This window comes from Phodopus roborovskii, unplaced genomic scaffold, assembly GCF_943737965.1.
Source record: "Phodopus roborovskii unplaced genomic scaffold, PHOROB, whole genome shotgun sequence".
NCBI classification, from domain to species: Eukaryota; Metazoa; Chordata; class Mammalia; order Rodentia; family Cricetidae; genus Phodopus; species Phodopus roborovskii.
Window position 1 is genome coordinate 8,617,572 of NW_026126546.1, and position 20,534 is coordinate 8,638,105.

The window sequence follows — 20,534 nt, forward strand, 5'->3', positions numbered from 1 at the left end:
GCAAGATTAATGAAGACTAGGTAAAATGATTAGAATTCAGTGAACCATCCTGTAGTTAAAATGGAAGGTTAAAATCACACAAATACTCCTCAAAGTGATATAGCAAGGCCTTTTGAAATTTCAGAATATTTCTACCAGATATTCATATAGTAATAAAATATTCTCTGTTATACAAATAAGTGTTTATGAAAAAGAATGAAGTGGCTGGAGTGATGGCTCAGTGGTTAAGAGCACTAGCTGTTCTTCCAGAGGACCTGGGGTTCAATTCCCAGCACCCATGTGGTGGCCCACAACTGTCTGTAACCCCAACTCCATGGAGTCCAACACTCTCACACAGACCTATATGCAGGCAAAACACCAATGCAAATGAAATAAAAAATTTTAAAAATGAAGTGGTTACTTTAGACAGGGGTCACTTTAATCCTAACACAACAAAGTCAAGTAGCTTTTCAACAAAATGCAGATAATAATTAAAAAACATATTGATATTATTTCTTCTGTGAAACAGGCTTATGGCTTATGGCAACTATTTTGTACTTTGGAGCTTCCTTTGATACCAATTTTGGCAGGTGAGTTACCATAAAAACAAAATATAGTCATCTTTCTGGAGAATCTTTACATGGTTTAGGAATGGATTTTTTTCTAGCATATAATGGAGTAGGTACTGCATTTCATCTAAAGAGGTTGCTATCATATTATAGTCTCTTCTGCAACAAGAGGGTTTGGGCTACATCACCTCCTGGTCTGGAAGGACTTGAAGGCCTGGCATCTACCCATGGAGACCTCCTGTTCTATGTAGCCACAAGGGGGTCTCATTGACATTTACCCACCTGTGTTATCTCAACTTCAGACTAATCCTTCAGTTCTGTGCTCCTCCATTTAAGGACCCTCCAGGATTTTGCCCATCTTTGCCTCTGACCAGGTCCTGCCGCAGGGCCAGGAGTGACCCTACATCCAGAATATGCAAAGGGCCAGGCTGGAACCAGTGCAGTTCCACAGCCTTTCTACCTGGGGACTAAACCTAAGGACCTGGCTTGTGATGAATAAGTGCTTAGTGCTTTGTCACTAGACTGTATCCTGAGCAGGCCAATTCTTTCAATGTTTCTGTTTCCTCACAGAACAGAGATTGACTTACAGTGGGGCCTAGGTAAATGAGCATTGCTATCATTAGGTCATCAGAGAGGGACCTCTTCAGTCTACTGAAAAGGATTGATTAATGCAATTTAAATATGGTCTGCTTCTGATTTTGACTCACAGTGATGGAAAACCATAAGATTACAGTTGACAAAGAAGAAATGGAGAAGACTTCTGCACTCCTTGGGGTAAGCTATCATTTCAGAATCTGTAATTATCATTGCTCTTGTTAGATTATGATTTTCCCCCCTTCCCCATTGGCCCCAGAGTATTGTTGATACTGTTCATTCTTCACCTGGACTCTTAGAGGGGAAGACCATGTGTTGAAGGCTGACATCTATTGCTCTGTAGTGGTTTGAATAAAATGTCCCCGATAAGCTTACATATTTGAAGCTTAGTTACCAGGAAGTGGCACTATTGAAAAGGATTAGAAGGATTAGGAAGTGTGGCCTTAGGCTGGAGGGATAGCTCAGCCATTAAAGGCTTGGCTCATAACTAAAATATAGGATGTGTGGCCTTGTTGGAGGAAGTGTGGACTGGGGATAGGCTTTGAGGTTTCAAAAGCCCATACCAAGCCCAGTGTCTCTCTTGGTGTATGGGTCAGGATGTAGAACTCTCAACTACTTCTCCAGCACCATGTCTGACTGTGTGCCAGCATGCTCCTCACCATGATAATAATAGTGTAACCTCTGAAACTTTAAGCAAGCCCCCAGTCAAATGTTTTCTTATATAAGATTTGCCTTGGTCATGGTGTCTCTTCACAGCAATAGAACAAGTGACTAAGACAGTAGTTGGTGCCAGGGACTTGGAATATTGTGTGATAGGCATGACCATGCTGGGTTTTGTTTTGTTTGGAGGAATATGGAAGATTTTGGACTAGAAATATGGTTGGACACTTCAGTAAGGGTTTAATGGACTGTTTGAGTAGGAGCATGGGGTTCAGTAGTGGTGAGAGCACTGCAGATTATAACAGCTGAGCTCCAGGCTTCAGAGGGGAAGAATGTGAGCAAGTGGCCTAGAAATCATTCTGGATATTTTGGTAAAGAATGTGGCTGCTTTTTGCTCTTGTCCTAAAAATCTGCCTGAGGCTAAATTGAAGAGTTTTGGATTATTGGCAATGGCAAAAGAGGCTTCAAGCCAGCCTAGTAGTCACAGTATCGTGTGGTATTAGTAGTCACTTTTTTTTTTTTTTTGAGACAGGGTTTCTCTGTGTTAACAGTTCTGGCTGTCCTGGAACTCACTCTGTAGACTAAACTGGCCTTGAACTGACAAAGATCCACCTGCGTCTGCCTCCCAAGTGCTGTGATTAAAAGAATGTGCCACTACCACCTGGCTAGTAATCACTATGAAATCACAATGAAAAGGAGCAAGCTGAACAAAGAGAAATAGAAAATATACCGTGTGAGGAGAAAAAGAACTCCAGGAAAGGAGATATTGGAGACAATCCCTGTGATCAAGGAGTTAAAAAAAAAGCTTAAAGAAAAGCCTGATGCTAAGTAAATAAAGTGGTGACTTCAGGGCAAGACCCATACAGCTAAGCTTCCAATTTATAAAAAGGAATTAAAGAAAAGCTTAAGCTGTAAAGAAGACCATCAACATCAAAAAGCAAATGTAATTGAGCAAGGGGGCCAAGTTCTAGTCCCAGCAAGCAGCAAAACTTGGCAGCTTCAGCCAAGCCATGATTTCTTGATTTAGAGTCAAGGATACAAGAAGGTGTAATGATATATTATTTAGGTTTATTAAAGCTTGTCTGGGGATTCTGAAAGCAAACTAGCCTCAGACTATAAAGATCAGGCAGTGGTGATATATACCTTTAATCCCAGTAGCCATAGAAGCCAGGTACACACCTTTAACCCCAGGCCTCAGGAGACAAAGGCAGATGGATCACTCTGAGTACAAGGCCACCCAGGGCTACATGAGATTGAATCAGTCTAAAAGAGAAACAGAGCTCATGCCTTTAATCCCAGCACGAGAGATGTATATTGGAAGTATGCGATCTGCTTTTTTATTTTGATTTTACAGGGGATTAAAGTTAAGAAATTTCCATAAGTCTCAGAGACTTTGAATTTTGGACTTTTTAAATAGTGTTGAGATTATAATAGGCTATGGGGACTTTTGAAGTTGAACTGAATGGGTTTTTGCATTATGATATGTTTACAAGCCTATGGGAGCCAGGGAGGGGAATGTGGTGGTTTGAATAAAAATCACTCCAACTGTTTCATATATTCAAATGCTTAGTCACCAGGGAGTGAAACTATTTTAAAGGATTAGAAGAATTAGGAAGTTAAGGCATTATTGGAGGAAGTGTGTTATTGTGGGTGGGCTTTGAGATTTCAAATGCTCATGCCAAACCCATTGTCTCCCTCCTTAGCCTGTGGATCAAAAGTAGAACTCTCAGCCAGGTGATGGTGGTGCATCCTTTAGTCCCAACACTTGGGAGGCAGATGCAGGCATCTGAGTTCAAGGCCAGCCTGATCTACAGAGTGAGTTCCAAGACAGCCAGGACTACACAGAGAAAACCTGTCTGGAAAAAACAAATGCTTTCTTTTGTGAGAGTTGCCTTGGTTATGTTTTTACAGCAACAAAACAGTGACTAAGACACACACTCATGTAAGGGGGAACAAGCATTGCAACGTGTGTGTGTATGTGTGTGTGTGTGTGTGTGTGTGTGTGTGTGTGTGTTGGGGGCTGTTCAATGGGCTATTGTTGTGGGCTATTTTGATCACACTGTGACTCCCTACACTGTCAGTAAAGTTTACCTTGAATCTGGCAGAGTCAATGACTAGCTAACTGAAATTAGCCTTAAAGAAGCCAGAAATTTGGATGGAGCAGACCCACAGGAAGGAAAAGGTGGGGACTAGAGTTTAGTCTTCCTTTTGGTTCTGGGATGAGGAAAGTGGCAGAGCTCTTGTGATGTCTCTGGCCATAAAGGAAGGTCAGCTGGTCGTTTCTCAGCTTCTCTGATCTAGCAGGTTTTCACACACACACACACACACACACACACACACACACACACACACACACACACATGCATATCTAACTTCTAAATCTTTGTTGGTAAATAGAATGATAGAAATTTAATTTACACCTTCATAGACCTTCATAAACCAGGTTGTGGGACCAGAAACCCTGCAACGTTGTGTTCCGAGTGACCAACAGATCACTGACTGCAGGGCTGTGGGGCTGCAGATGATAATTAAAATAGCAGTAGATTCACATGCAGCTATTAAGCTGATGGCAAAAATACTTTTGGTGCTCTAATGCATGGCATGGCCACATAGAGAAGACATGCCAGCTGGCACCACCATAGATGCCACTTGGGCTTCTCTGGGAGCCACTCACAGGACTCTAGAAAGTGGGTCTGTGCTTAGAAATTTCCCTAACCCTAACCCTTTCCCTGATGGTGCTATCGCTACAGACAAACTGAGAAGTCAGCAATTTGGTGACACATGTGGGAAAATGTTAAGAGTTGGCAGTATCACAATGTAGGGAGTTAGGACTCTGTATAGTGCTACTGCTGATGGCTTGCAAATGGAAAAAATAAATGAGATAAACCACTTAGCTGGTATTGAAATGATGCCGATTATAATTACTATCAGTTTGTCAATTCGTATTTTATCCTTAAAAAAGTAGCTTGATAACTGTGCCAAATATGAAATTTTGACTGGTAAAATGCAAGCCTTAGAAAGACTTAGTATTGATAAGATATAAGCCTTAGAAAAACTTACTAATGGCAGTAATAAAATTTTGACTGATAAGATACAAATCTTAGAAGGACTTCCTGTTGATAAGATAAAAGCCTTAGAAAGACCTACTACTGATAAGATCTAAACCTTAAAAAGATCTACTAATGAAAATAAGAAAAAGACAGACAGAGGAATTTAGAGAAGGACCTACATACCACTGCATTATGAAACTAAAGAGGAGTGGCTTAAGGTTACTGGAAAACCAACCTTAATTGAGCCATTTACCATACAGGAACAGCTACCAGATGATAAGTACCCTCAAGGTTATGAAGAAGTTAATTTGGATCCTGTAGAAATGCTAGACTTGAAGAGATTTAAGGAAGCAGTAATTTCATGTGGTATGCATTCACCCTTTGTGGAGCTGATGTTAAAGTAATGGGCAAATCAGAACAAATTCCAGAACAAGACTAGAAAGATTTAGCTATAGCAATATTGGAAGCAAGTACTTGGTTACAGTGGAAAACGTAATGGAAAATAGGGCCATAGAACAACAAAATAGGGATAGAGGTATGAAATTTCCCAAGACCAGCGATATGCTGATTTGTAAAAACCGATTACATTTGATGATCACACCTTGGCTCTATGCCATATAGCAGCTTTGAAACCTTGGGACAAGGTTAAAGAATCCAGAAAAGGAACTGAGTCGTTTACTAAAATTATGCAAGGCCCAAAGGAAGCCTTCACTGATTTTTTTTTAAAAGAAAGTTTAACTTCAGCACTAAATAGAATGATATCAAATCCAGAAGTTAGACAAATGCTAGTTGAATCTTTGGCTTTTGAAAATGCTAATTCACAATGCAAAAGGATTATTAGGCCCTTAAAGGTAAGATCAGTATCCAATGATGAAAGGACCCAAAATATAGCTGATAAGGATTTCACACTTATGATGATACTTGGATAGGAGAAGTGATTGTTTTTAAAATTTCAAGAAAAATCAAAATGTCAGATGTTTTAATTGTGGTAAACAAGGTCATTTGAAAAGGTATTGTAGGTAAGGTATTCCTAGAAACTGTGGGAGTTTTTTTGTAGAGATAATCTAAACAGAAAGCCCCAGCCTACTGGATTTTGTAGAAGGTATACAAAGGTTGGCATTGGACTGATGAATGCAGATCAACAAGGGACAGGCAAGGTAACCCTTTACTATCAGGAAATGCACTGAGGGGCCTCCCACAGAACCTAATATCAAATTTGGCTCAATCATTCTCTGTCAGCATCAGAGAAATGCATCCCCAGAGCAATTAAAAGACAATACCTGTTGTTAAAAACCACACTGCTCTCTCTGGATGTGAACAAGACAGAACAGCTTCAATAGATACAACAAAAAGTTCAGGAGAGACCAGAAAACACATATTTTGGCAAACTGCTATAAATGGTCATTGACCAAAGCTAAAAATACAAATAAATGGCATTGAAATTGAGGGTTTTATAGAATATGTGCAAATGTGGACAATAATTTCATCAAAATCTTGGCATCCAGATTGGCCTCTTCAGGAGGTAAATGTTCAGCTTTAGGGATTGAAACTTTACCTCAGGTAAAACAAAGTATAAGATGGGTTGAGTGTATAGGACCAGAAGGACAGATATGAAAATTAAAAGTATATGTGGCTAATAACTATAACAATGAATTTGTGGGGACATCGTTTGTTACAACAATGGAAAATACAGATAAACATTCATCCAATCTCAGAAACAAGTCATAAAATAAAGAATGCTTCTGAGAGGAATATTAAAATGTATTATCAAGAATAATCGCAGACTGGTCAGATTATACATAACCAGAGCACAACAGCTGTTGGTCTTTGAAAAGTACCAGTATCCCTACCTTTAAAATAGTTAACTGACAAATCTGTGTGGGTGGAGCAATGGCCTTTGAAATCAGAAAAATTACAGGCATTATAACAGGTGGTTGAGGAACATCTACATATTCAATATATTAAAGAAATGACCAGTCCTTGGAATTCTTCTGTATTTGTCATTAAAAAACAAATCTGAAAAATGGCGAATGTTAACAGATTTAAGAGCCATAAATAAGATGATTCAGCCAATGGGATCTTTAAAGCCTAGGATTCCCTTGCCTTCTTAATTACCTAAGAGCTGGTCTATTTTGTCTATGTTATGTAGCTTTTTTACTATAACTTTACAAGAACTCAGGATAGAGAAAATTTTGGCTTCACAGTACTGTTCAAAGGTACTATTAGAAAATTCTTCCGAGCATTTCCCCGCCTCCCACCCAGGACCGCCACAATGCCCAAGGGGAAGGTTAGCACAGATAGAGCAGCAAAGGTGGAGCCCAAGAGCCACTCTGTGAGGCTGTTGGCCAAGCCCGCCCCTGCCAAGGTGGACATAGAACCAAAAAGGCCGAGGGAAAGGATGAATCATCAGACAAAAAAGTGCAAGCAAAAGGGAAGAGGGGAGCAAAGAGCAAACAGGCTTTAGCGGCCAGCAGCAAACTACAGATCTGCCTGCAGAGAATGGAGAAGCGGAGAACCAGAGTCCAGCCTCTGAAGCAGAAGAGAAAGAAGCCAAGACTGACTAATCATCATGCTGTCTGTCAGTGGGCCCTGCCTTCCTTCTTGTACAATCCAGAGGAATATTTTTTTTATCAACTGTTTTATAAATGTGAGTTTTTTAGTAGCTCTAGGAACATTTTTTAAGTGTAAATGATTTTTTAAGAGGTTAAATCACTTGCTGGTTGTTTATTTTTTGGTACAACCAGAAAACAGAATGCTGAATCAGGAGAGGCTGTGACTGTCTCAGGGGTCACCATAACATTCCGTAGAGGGGACTAGTTTTATATCCTATAGCATAAAGCATACTAAGTGGTAAATTGGAGTCTTGGTGGTGGATTTGTGTCTGCATTACTTTCAGTTGTATCTGGTCTCGTGTTTCTAATAGAACTGTTTCCTAAAAAAACTACTCCTCAGTCCTTGCCCTGTCAGAACGTCTCTGATGGTCATGGCCGTCCATTTTCCTAACAGCTGTGGTAATGTGCTGTGAGAGATGGACATTCTGAGTATGTACTGTGTGTGGCAGAAAACTGAGTCAGTGGGGTTGAGGATTGTGAGCATCTGAGTGTTATGTGAGGTCTGAGGGAAAACCTGACACGTGTGAGGTTGGAACATCACTGGAATAAGTTCAAAGAGAAACAACACGTGGCTTTTTGGGGTACACGAACACAATGTATGACTCTTCGGAGATTGGGTGCATGAGTTAAGAACTGAAATATCTGTGTACTCTGCTCCTCAACCAATAAAATTGCAGTTTTGAATGCATAAAATATAAAAAATAAAACAAAGAAAATTCTTCCACAAGGAATGTTAAATCACCCTACCTTATATCAATATTTTGTACAACAGCAAATTAGAACTAATTTGTAAACAGTTTCCTCGATCTATAATTTACCATTATATGGATGATATCTTACTGGCTGATTCAGATGCAGCTACATTAGAAAAAAATGTTTGGTGAAGAGAATTTTGCCTTGTTGGGGAATTACCAATTGCTCCTGAAAAAATTGCAAAGAGGAGATTCTATTAATTATTTAGGATATAAGATAGGTTTACAGAAAATTCAACCACAGAAAGTATAGGTCAGGAGAAATCAATTATGAACTCTAAATGATTTTCAAAAATTGCTGGCTTCTCTATGGCTATTTTGGCCATCTAGTCACTGGCTCTGCCCTCGATTCTAAGTAAACCTTATTGACAGTCTGGAGTGTCACAGAGTGATCAAAATATTCCACAATATGCCATCAAGGACTAGACTAAGTTAAACTGTTTTTTCTTGTGTGGACATTTGCTCCCTATACTTAAGGAATTGGTAAATTTCTTAAGAATGGAAAATATGGAAAGATGCATAAAGACGAATGAAAAATATTTTTTAATTCCATCTAAATTACCCAAAAGATAACCCTAATATCCATCACCCAGGCCAAAGCATTATGTGCTAGTTTTTCTGCCAGAAACTGTGTTCTGCTTCCAAAAGTAACAACCACCCTGCCTTGGAAGACATTTCATTCTTGTTATTCACGTGTTCTCTGTTTCAGTGTCTAAATAACATATTGAACTGTGAATAAATCAATAGTTTGTATACAGCCTCTCAATCTTCTGCATCTTAGCATCAATGCTATCAGTCAATTTGTTTGTTTTGCCATGGGTGACATCTGTCTCAGTCAAGAGGCGTCTGGTTGTTTGAACTGTCATAAACCATGCATGAGTTTGGTCTGTTTTCCTGATTGATGATGAAGTAAATTGCTTTTCAATCATCATTTTCCATCATCTATTCATTTCTCCTTAAAAACAATCTACCTAAGTCCCTAAAAGTGTTTTTTATTCTGTGTGTGTGTGTGTGTGTGTGTGTGTGTGTGTGTGTGTGTGTGTGTAGAGGTCAGAGGACAATTTGGGAAATCAGTTCTTCTTCCACCATGTGAGTCCAGGGGTGAAGCTTGGGTTATCAGGCTTGTGCTTTTACTTAATACTTTGTCTACATTTTTCACTCATGTTTACATTTCTTCTTACTGACTTAAAGAGCATCTTTACCTATTGTAGGCATAAGCCTGTAACCTACACCTCTACCTTTCTATCTTCTTTCTTATAGAACTGGATACCTTTCCTAGTTTTAAAATTGTTGAAAAAGACATTCTTTTCCTTTCTCATTTTTGTGTACTTTGATATTTGTTTCTTTAAATTTCAGCTATGTTTCAAAAAAGGTGGTTTTATAAGCCTGAAAATTCCACAACAAGTCAATATGTGTGCTTTTAAATGTTCATTTTCATAAGTTATAGATGACTTTTTAATCCACTAAGGGCTTTTGTTGATAGTTGATTGATGAACAGGTTAAATTATTTTAAATCAAATCTATGAATGATAATGTTTCATTTTTTCAGGCTCGCCTTAAAGAACTGGAGCAGGAGGCCCATTTTGTTGCAGGAGAACAATTTCTTATAATGAGTAATAATCAGCTTCGTGAGGTAAGGCTCAATTTCATTTGTTTTGAGACAGAGTCTCATTATGAAGCCCAGACTTGCCTAGAACTCAGTCAGTAACCCAGGCTGTATGCTTACTCCAACCCATGACAGTCCTGCTTCATCTTTCAGAGTATTGAGATTATAGCCAAGGGCCACCATACCTGGATGGCAATGTTAAGTTTTGTCCTTTCAAAAAAAAATTGTCTTACTTACAAATTAAAAAGATTTTTATTCTGAGTTTACATTATTGTCTGAAAGTGGTATGTTATTCATGTTCTCAAAAGTAATGAAATTTTTGAGATACATTTAGTCAAAGACCTTATAAATGAGGAGCTAAGCCTCTTTTACTGTCTTTTTCAGTATATGTCTTCAAGTCAGTGACTGTAGCTGTGATGGTTATGTTCATTTTCTCTAATCTGGATCTTTTTCACGTATGTGTACTGCTTTTGTTGAAGATCCTCTTTGGCAAGTTAAAGCTGCATTTGTTGAGTCAGAAGAAGCATCTTCCCAGAACTGGGCTTCAGAAACAGCTGTCCACATCAGAGGCCATGGTAAGTGTCTAGCTTCTTTATCTTTCTGACATGCTCATATATATGCACCAGGTACAAGATTCCTTCTGTGCTGTCAGCAGACCCTGTGGACAAGGTGCTCCCATTCAAGGTTATGCTTCTGGCTGTGCACCAGGAGATGGGCAGGTAGCTGACCTCCAGGAACATCTGGCTAGCTATACTTCTGGCAAATGATAATTGTGTACAGTATGTGTATATGAGAGAGAGTGTGTGTGTGTTTGTGTGTGTCTGTCTGTCTGTGTATACATATTTGTGTGTCTGTGCACATGACTGTAGCTGTCCATGAAGGCTTGCAGAGAGAGTTGGATCCAATGGAGATGAAGTTTCAGGCAATTGTGAGCCACTTAATGTGGGTGCTAGGAACTGAACTTGAGTCCCCTGAAAGAGTAGCAATTGCTTTTAGCCACTGAGGTATTGCTCTAGTTTCTGAATTGACTTTTCATGTAGCTTCTGGGAGTTCTAACTCAGGTCGTTAGGCTTGTGTAACAAGCAGTTTCATCCATTCAGGTATCTCCTTAGCCCAGCTTTTTGTTGTTTTTTTTTTTTTGTTTTTTTTTTTTTGTTGTTGTTGTTGTTGTTTTTTAGTTCAAGCAATTTTGTTAGTGTTTAGAAGAAACCAGAGCAGATAGGTTAGAAATCTCAGAGGCTTTCAGATGGAGGGAGTCAGAGGAAAGGAAGAATGAAAACCATGCCTTTTGAGTTAGGCATGGTGGTCAGCAAGCAGCCAAATAGCAGACCAGTAGTCACATGGCAAAGGGATAATTTGACTTTTTCTGTTTCTGTTTGTCTCATTTTCTTTTTTCCTTTTTCCTTTCTTTCCTTTTTTTTCTCTTAATAATCTAAGTAAGACTCTAGGCACTGTACTAATGAAGAGTTGTGATAATAGCCTTATCTTGCTCTGATTGTAGTGTAATGTTAGCTATAGGTTTTTCATATATGACCTTTATTATATTGAGGTATGCATCTTCTGTTTTTTTCTTTATGTGTGCAATATGTATTACATGGTGCACATATGCCAATATGAAAGTGTGTGCCATGTGTACACATATATGGGCCAGAAGAAGACCTCAAGTGCCTTCCTCTATAATTCTTGAACTTAGTACCTTGAGACAGGTTTCTCACTGAACCAGGAAGCTCACCATTTCTGCTAGGCTGGCTGGCCAGAATGCTCCCAGGATCCACTTGTCTCTGCCCCCAGTGCTGGGATTGCAGGCACACACAGCCATGTCTGGCTTTTTATGCGGATGCTCAGAATTTAACTTTAGTTCTTCATACTTGTACAGGAAGCACTCTTATCCCTTAAGCCATCTCTCTAGCTGCCCTTCCTTCTTGAGTTTTTCTTGGATGGGAGATTCTGTATTACTGTTTCAGTCATATTGCCTGTTATGGGTCTGTTTGTTTATATCATTTTAGGTTTGTTTGGGTAGGTTGTATGTATTTAGGAATTAATCCACTACTTCCAGAGTTTCCAGTGTTTGGGGATATAAGTTTTCAAATTATTCTCTAATGATCCTCTGGAACTTACAGAAATTTCCCCTTTTCATCTTTAATTGTATTAATCTGAGTCTTCTTTTCATTGTTTTGATTAGTTTGGCTAAGGATCTGTCAATCTTATTTTTTAAATCAACTATTTCGATGATAGTCCATATTGTCCTTTTAGCTCCCATTTCATTTTATTCTCTTTTCATCTGTTGCTTTTGTACTTGACTTGCCCTTATTTAATCTACTTTGAAATGTATTGATAAATGATTTATTTGAGATTTCTCTGAATTTTTAATATAAGTACTAAGATTCTAATAAGGTATGATTTAATTTTCATTTGATTTAGGAACTTTTTGGTCTTCTTGATTTCTTCAGTTTCCCACTATCCATTCCAAAATATAGTGTACATTCTCTGTATATTTGTATAGTTTCTCATGCTATCAATTTCTTATTTTACTCTAAAATTATGTGACATGATGCAAGAAATTATTTTGATTTTTTAGTATTTTAAGACTTGCTTGATAGTTTAAAATGTGACTTACTTTAGAGAAAGGCCCATGAGATACTAAAAAGAATGAGTATTCTGTTTGATGGAATGTTCTGTAAATGTCTGTAATGTCCACTTAACCTATGGTGTAAGACTAGACTCTGAAGTTTCGTTTTGGTTTCTACTCAGGATGACTCTTCCTTTGCTGCTGGGAAACTGTGTAATAGTTCCTCCTTTCCACTATTTAGCCTTTCTTTTTCTCTAGACTTTCACTTGTTGTGCTGGCTTGTCTTATGTTAACTTGATACACAAACTAGAGCTATCTGAAAGGAGAGAACCTTAATTGAAGAAATTCTTTCATAAGATCTGTCTGTGAGGCATTTCCTTAACTAGTGATTGATGGAGGAGGGCCCAGCCATGGGCTGGTGTCCCTAGGTTCTGTAAGAAATCAAGCTGAACAAGCCATAGGGAGAAAGCCAGTTAGCAGCACCCATCCATGGCCTCTGTGTCAGCTCCTGCCTCCAGGTCCCTGCCCTGTTGGAGTTCCTGTCCTGACTCCCTTCTATAATAAACAGCAATATGAAAGTATAAGCCCTACTTGCTTTTTGGTCATTGTGTTTTCAACACAGCAATAGAAACCCTAGCTGAGACACTTGTCCTGTGGTCTCTTCTGCTTTCTGGTGTTTCCCTTCCCTTCCTTTCCCTTCCCTTCCCTTCCCTTCCCTTCCTTTCCCTTCCCTTCCCTTCCCTTCCCTTCCCTTCCCTTCCCTCCCCTCCCCTCCCCTCTCCTTCCCTCCCCTCCCCTTCCCTTTCCTTCCCTTCCCTTTCCTTTCCATCCCATTCCTTTTTTTTTTAATCTCTTAAGTTTAGAGTGCATCCTCATTTCCTCATTTTCCTCACTTTTCTAAATATTGACATCACACAATGGTTGTTTCCAATTAACCATTTTGGCATACCTCTGAATCTTTGTTCTTAAAACAAGCTCTTTTTTGTTTGTTTGTTATGCTGCTATTATAGGTGCATGCTACCCTACCTGGTTTAAAGCTATTTATTTATTTATTTATTTATTTATTTATTTATTTATTTATTTGAGACAGGGTTTCTCTGTGTAGCAATGGCTGTCCTGTAACTTGCTCATAGGCCAGTTGTTCTGAAACTCACAGAGATCCCCCTGAGTGCTGAGGTTAAAAGGGTGCACCGCCACCACCTGGCAAGAGGAATACACTTTTAAATAGTAATGAGACTGCAGTGTACTAAGTGGTAGGTATAACTAGATGCTCAAAGCTGACAAGTGATTTGATCCAAGAGATAGGCATTGGAGTGAATAAGTAGATTCAAACTGTTGTAGGAAAGCAGGGACTGAAGTGCTGGTTTAGATTTCCTGTGCCATCCAGCTTTTGACTTTGTGACAGGGAAAGTTGTGTCCATTATTCTTGGCCCAGGCTAGCACTCAGATCAAAGGACAATGGGGACCTGTACATGCTGTCTGCTCACATTTAGCTCATGAGACTCAGTGGAAGATTGTAGGAAAATAAGGATCTCCCATAGAGGATGTTCCTCTGGATCTTTATTTTATTTTATTTTTGTTTTTGTTTTGATTCTTTTCAAGGCAGAATTTCTCTGTGTAGCTTTGGAATCTGTCCTGGAACTCGCTCTATAGACCAGGCTGTCCTCAGACTCACAGAGACCTGCCTTCCTCTGCCTCCTGAGTGCTGGGATTAAAGGACCTTATGAGGTTTCAGTGAGAATATGTATGCCTGTGTGTGCCTGACATTACTAAAGATGGTCTGACAGGATAGATGGCCAAAAGATCAGTAACACCTGGAGTCATCGCTACCTTCTTTCAGCCTCACTCACAGAAAGTCCTGTGGTTTCTCCCTACAAAATGTGTTCTAAATCTGCCTCCTTCCTATAATCCTCACATTGTCACCTTTGTCACTTGGTCACTGTTTAAGAGTATGTGAATCTCAAAAGAGACTTTGAATTTTAGACTTTTAAATAAGTTTGAGACTGTGTTATAGACTAGGGATTTTTGAAGTTGGACTGAATGCATTTTGCATCATGATATGGCTATAATCATTTGGAGGCCAGTGAGTGGAATATGGTGTTTTGAAAGAAAATAGCCCCCAAAGAGAGTGACACTATTAGGAGGCATGACTTTGCTGGTGTGGTATGTTTGTAGGTATGTTCTACCTACTAAGACAGAAAGCTTATGACAGTACCATGTATCTGCTGTTGTGGCAAGAAATAAATAGCTTAGTTTTCTAGTAGGTCATGTGTCTTTTCAGACTCTGAGCTCTATCTACCACTATAGGCTACTTTTTGATTTCAGATTAACAGATTAGGATCAGTAGTGTGTGTTCAATACTGTAGCATTAAGATTCAAAGCTGTGCCACCTCCCTGAAGTTTCACCCAGATTTCTGAGTCAAATGTTGGGAGCTGCTGTAGCATGGATTTTATGTTTGGAGGCACCTGACTTACTCCTTCATGGGGGATTTAGATTTTGCTAATTTAAAGTCTGAAGAAGACTCTTATTTCTCAGCTCATGTGAAATAATTTAGCTTTCGGGGGATATCAGAATAACTTTTTAAAGGGTTGGGATTCAGTGGGGTTTGCTATGAGTCTTTATTTTGGAAAATACGTTAGATCACATCATTTATTACTAGGACAGCCTCCAGTTGAAAGTAAACATTTGAATTGTTGAAATGAAGAAATTATATTGGTGTTACATATTTTCATTTTTTAGTTAAATTCTCTACAAGACCTTCACCCATTACCCAAGATAATTTTGGAATATAGACAGGTAAGGTAACTCTCTGAGTGTGTGTGTGTGTGTGTGTGTGTGTGTGTGTGTGTGTGTGCGTGTGTGTGCGTGCATGCACACACACAGTGATGAAGGAAAACTAACCTTTTCTCTATTCACAACCCCATATTTTCTGAGACATATTCTAAAGAGATAAGATTTCCTCAACCAATTTCATGTCATCCCTGCTTCTTTATATCCTGATGATGACTTATTCAAGTCTGAGTCTGTTTTGCCCAACACTGGAAGCTTAAGGAGTCATATGTAAAAGGAGACTGGTGGCCTGCCCCCTGTCCCTTCAAGTGAGAATAAGACTTCTACCAATTCTCACAAAAGTCCTGTTATTTCGCTGGTTTCCATGCTCCAAGACAGTGATGTTTCTTGGAGGTTTATGGATATGCCTGCTTTTTTTCTCTGTTCATATACCTTCCCTTTATTTCATAATTTCTGTTATCCATTAACCACATTTACAAACCAAACAACAGTGCTATTATTTACTGAGGTCATGTCCTGCAGAAATACACTGATACCACACCAGCCATCCTCTTGGGAAAGGGTTGGGAAAGAACTAGAAAGGGCCCACTGCTGGGGACACTTAGATGAGTATTTGAGAATCTGCACAACTTTGCAGCTTCTCTGTAGCCCAGAAATATTGCAGAGAGACAGACTGGCATCTTTCTTTGTGGACCTGTATTGTTCAATCATGGCACTACTTAAGGTTGTCCAAGGTGAATTCTACACTACATTCCCAGCCCTATGTAAACTGCTGCTCTGCAGTTGGTATCTTTGAGTACTTAAACAAGTTTAAGAGCATAACTATTCTTGTCTTTATGATGTAGGTTCACAAGATCAAGTCAACTTTTGTAGATGGATTACTAGCTTATATGAAAAAGGTAACAAAGCTTAAAAAAGGAAATTGGGGTTAAAAATAAGGTTTATTTTGAGTTCAGATACACATGCCACTTTTACATTCCTAAGGAGAAAAAATTCTTCATTCTTGGCCATATTATTCAGTCTCCATATAATGCAGATTAATATATGCCTTCAGATCCTCCATATATTAAGCTAGCCTGCTTTCACATCTCCTGTCATTTTTTTTTTTCTGGAGCCATTTGAGGCACTCAGAATTCTCTAGAGGAACATACATATGAACACACACACACACACACACACACACACAAAGGGGATGTATTAGAATAGATTACAGGCTGTGGTCAAGGTAATCACACAATGGCTGTCTGTCAACAGAAAGTCCAAGAATCCAATAGTTGTCCACAAGGCTAATGTCTCAGTTGGTCTTCAGTATATGCTGGAATCCCAAAGAAGCAGGATATAAATGCCAGTGAGGAAATGGACTTGTAGTGAGAGCAAACAAGCAAAGAGAGCAAGCTTTCTTCTTCTATGTTTTTTATATAGGCTGCCAGGAGAAGGTGTGACCTAGATTAAAGGTGGATCTTCCCACCTCCAAAGATCTGAATTAAAGGTGTATCTTCCATCCACAAAAGATCCACATTAAAAGGGGGTCTTCCCACTTCAAATTATTTAATTAAGAAAAAAGTCCCTCACAGGTATACCCAAGCACTTGTGTTTTAGTTAATTGTAGATATACAGTGAAGTCGACAACCAACAACATCCATCACGGGTAGATACTACTGTTTTAATTTGCACATGAGAAAAGTATAATTAGAGGTGTCTGTGAACTACAAGGCTGCACAACAAGCAACAGAATGGTGGCATAGTCCCATTTTGAGTTTATGCTGTCCCCACAGCCCCCTTAACCCACACAGAGCTTTAACAACTCACATGGATCTACTTGTCCTGTTGCTGCTTCTATTTGGGTTGCCTGTGATCCCAACACAGTTTTGTAATAGTCAGGAGGAGCAGGGAGGGCTGTAAGTGAGGGACCTGCATATTCTTCCTCACACCATATTACCTGAGTCTGAACTGATTCTTTTTAAATGATCAAGGGCTCCATCTCGTCTACGTGGAATCAGACTGGAACTGTGTCGGGGAGACTTTCAGCCAAGCATCCTGTAAGTTACTTGTCCATTTCTGTGCCTCAGTGTGTGTTTCGTTCTGCACTGTTCCCACGAGAGGACTTCATGCTTCTAATTGTGTTTTACTCTATGTGTTTATTTCTCTAGTATTAAGGTATCAACTCTGTGCTCTAAGAACAAGAATGACTGCGTTTTCTACCCAGAAACTCATGCACGTTGGTGATGTGCCTCTCTTCATTGCACTTTTCAGGTTTTTCCTAGGAAGGTGGCTTTCAAAAGTGGTATCTGATGAAAACCATCTCCATTTTGTAATTTCCAAAGACAGTTTCTAATGGAAATTTATAAATGTCCTCGCATTTCTCATGGAAGAACTCTTCAAGCATAGAAAAGAAATATAATCTAACAAAAATCACATTTATTCAAGTTAGAAAGTCATCTTTCTTTTCATATTTTCTATTAAATACTTGTGTTCATAAAGTACTCTTTTCTACATTTGTATTTTTAACATCTCTAGCTATTATATATCAATCTGAGTCCACTTAGATTTAAGTACATGAATTATTTATGTGAATAATTCAAATATAATCTAAATAATGTATATACTTGGAAATGTTTGACATAAAATAATGTGGAAGTTTAAAGAATGAGAAAATGTAAGTCATCTTTCCCTGTCTGTTCTTCCCATTAGTCCCTGATTAGTAGCTAGGACTTTCCAGGTGTATTAATTGGGGTTCTCTAGAGCAGTGGTTCCCAACCTTCCAAATGCTGTGACCATTTAATATAGTATTCATGTTGTGGTGACCCCACCCATAATTTTTTGTCACTACTTCATAGCTGTAATTTTATTACTGTTATGAACTGTGATGTAAATACCCGTGTTTTCTGATTATTTTAGATCAATGCTGGGAAAGGGTCATTCAGCCTCCAAAGGGGTCACAACTCACAGGTTGAGAACCACTGCTCTAGAGGAACAAAACTGATAGAATTTATATATAGATACAGAAAAATGATTCATTAGTGTGACCTACAAGCTCTAGCAACAGTGGTTGTCTATCAACGGAAAGCCTAAGAATCCAGCCTCCTGGATTGAGCAACTTCTGATGGCATGCTACATAAAGGACATGGAAGAAGGAAGCTTGCAATCTCTGCCTGCTTACTCTTACTCTTGCAGGCAAGTCCATTCCTTCACTGGCATTGGAGCCTGCTTCTTCAGGATTATGAAGATCTTTCATTCTGTGTGTCCTACTCTATGTCTGTCTGTCTGACAGCTGCCTGGCTGACTGGCCCCAAGTGTCTTCCTTTCTTTCGTCCTTGTTCTCCTCTCTCCTCCCCCCCCCCCCCGTCTTTCTTTCTCCTAGATTCCTCCTCCTAATTATCCTTTCTGTCTGCCAGCCCCACCTATCCCTCTGCTACCTAACTATTCGCTGTTCAGTTTTTTTTTTTATTAGACCTTAGGCAGGCAAAGCAACACATTTTTATATCATTAAACAAATACAACATAAACGAATGTAACAATTCCACATTATAAACAAATATCATGTATCTTTATATAATTAAAGTAATATTCCAAACAGTCCTAAGTCACTCAGGTTGTGCAGATACCCATGAGAGTGAATCATGAGCATGTGGCTTTCGCTGAGCTTCAAGAGCTCAGGCCCCACTACAAAGAGCATTCTGAGCATGCATCATTTCAGAGGATATTCATTTTTTCTTTTATAGCTTTGTCAGATTGTCTTGTAACTATGTTTAGCCCTCATCTCTGCATCAAGCCATGCACAGAGGTACTCCCCACATTGTCCATGGTCCTCTCCCCACATTGCAGTTCCTGATTATTTATGTCTTCAAATCTCAGGTTTTTTTCCTTTGAGGTAAATTGAATATCTGCCTCTGTTCTATAATATTAATATTTTCATGTTTTTAACACATAAAACTTGACTCCAGCTGTATATATTTTAACCAGATAGTATTACCATAAGATGGCTGGAGTCTGAATTATAGTTTTCCTTAAACTGAACAAAATTCAGTTGATTAAAGCATGAGCTTTTCACACGCTAGATGTGAGCTCTACTACTGAGCTTCATCCTGATCCCTGATAAATAATTTTAGACTTAGATACTTTTTTATTCTATGTGTATTGTGTACCATATTTGTGCCTGGTACCTGCAGAGGGCATTGAATACCCTTGTGTGGTGCTATGTGGATGCTGGGCATTAAACTTGAGACTTCTGAGAGTACCAAGTATGCTTTTTTTTTAAATTTTTTTATTTATTTAAAAGGTTTTTTTTTTTCATTTTACATACCAACCACAGTTCCCCCTCCCCTCCTCCTGATCCTCCATCATATTCCCAAAACCCTTCTTCCACCCCTCCATAAGGGTTAGGTCAACAAAGTCTGGCATAAAAGTTGAGACAGGACCAAGCCCCTCCCTGCTGGGCAAGGTATCTCTCCACAGGGAATGGGCTCTAAAGAGTCAGTTCATACACTAGGGATAAATCCTGTTCCCACTGCCAGTGGCCCCACAGATCTCCCAAGCCACATTCAGAGGGCCTAGTTTGGTCCTGTTCAGGTTCCCCAGCTATTGGTCCAACAAGTATTCTTTTTTAAAAATTTTTATTTTGTTTGTTTATTTCAAGACAGAGTCTCATTATGTAGCTCTGGCTGTCATGGAATTCACCATATTTACGAGACTGGCCTCAAACTCACAGAGATCCATCTGCTCTGTGCCTGGCTTTATGGTTTTATTTTTGAAATTATAATATGATTATATCATTTCCCCTGCTTCCCTTTCCTCCTTCTACATACCCCTCCATCTAGCTGCTTTTACTCCCTCTCAAATTCATGGCCTCTTTTTCTTTGCTACATATTTTTTCTAAATATATAAATATAACCTACTCATTCTGTATAATGTTACTTGGTATTGAATAACCATTTGGGAAGCTCCTCCTTGGAGAAGACTGTTTCTCCTGATCTCATTCCTTAGTTTCCTGTAGTTCTTTTTCTAGTACAGGGTCCCGTGTGATTTCCTCCTTCCATGTTAGCATGTCTATTGGTGTTGTCATCGGTTAGGTCCGGTTTAGGCAGCCATGTTAATAAGACTTCATGGGTGGGGCTTCTCTGACTTTCCTAGGAGATACAGTCTCACAACAAACTTCGTGTTCCTCTAACTCTTCTGTCCCCTTTTCTGAGTCTTAGGTGCAAGAATTGTGTTGTAAATGTATTCATTGGAACTGGGCACCACACGATCTCTTTTTCTCATTTCTCTGAGTTTCATTGATAGGTGTGAGAACTACACTTATCTATGAGTATAAGGATAAATATTTAGATTGTAGTTAGGGATTATGTTGGCTTA

At 39.1% G+C, this 20,534-nt stretch overlaps 1 protein-coding gene across 1 annotated transcript in view; it reads left to right on the forward strand.

Moving 5' to 3' along the window:
* Positions 1–20,534, forward strand: part of Poln (DNA polymerase nu) — a 97,726-nt gene that overhangs the window by 1,136 nt on the left and 76,056 nt on the right. The window contains exons 2-8 of the mRNA XM_051200219.1: positions 509–569; positions 1,258–1,322; positions 9,766–9,849; positions 10,302–10,397; positions 15,132–15,188; positions 16,028–16,081; positions 17,156–17,221. Coding sequence (XP_051056176.1) covers positions 509–569; positions 1,258–1,322; positions 9,766–9,849; positions 10,302–10,397; positions 15,132–15,188; positions 16,028–16,081; positions 17,156–17,221 — 483 coding nt within the window. The remainder of the gene's footprint in view (positions 1–508; positions 570–1,257; positions 1,323–9,765; positions 9,850–10,301; positions 10,398–15,131; positions 15,189–16,027; positions 16,082–17,155; positions 17,222–20,534) is intronic.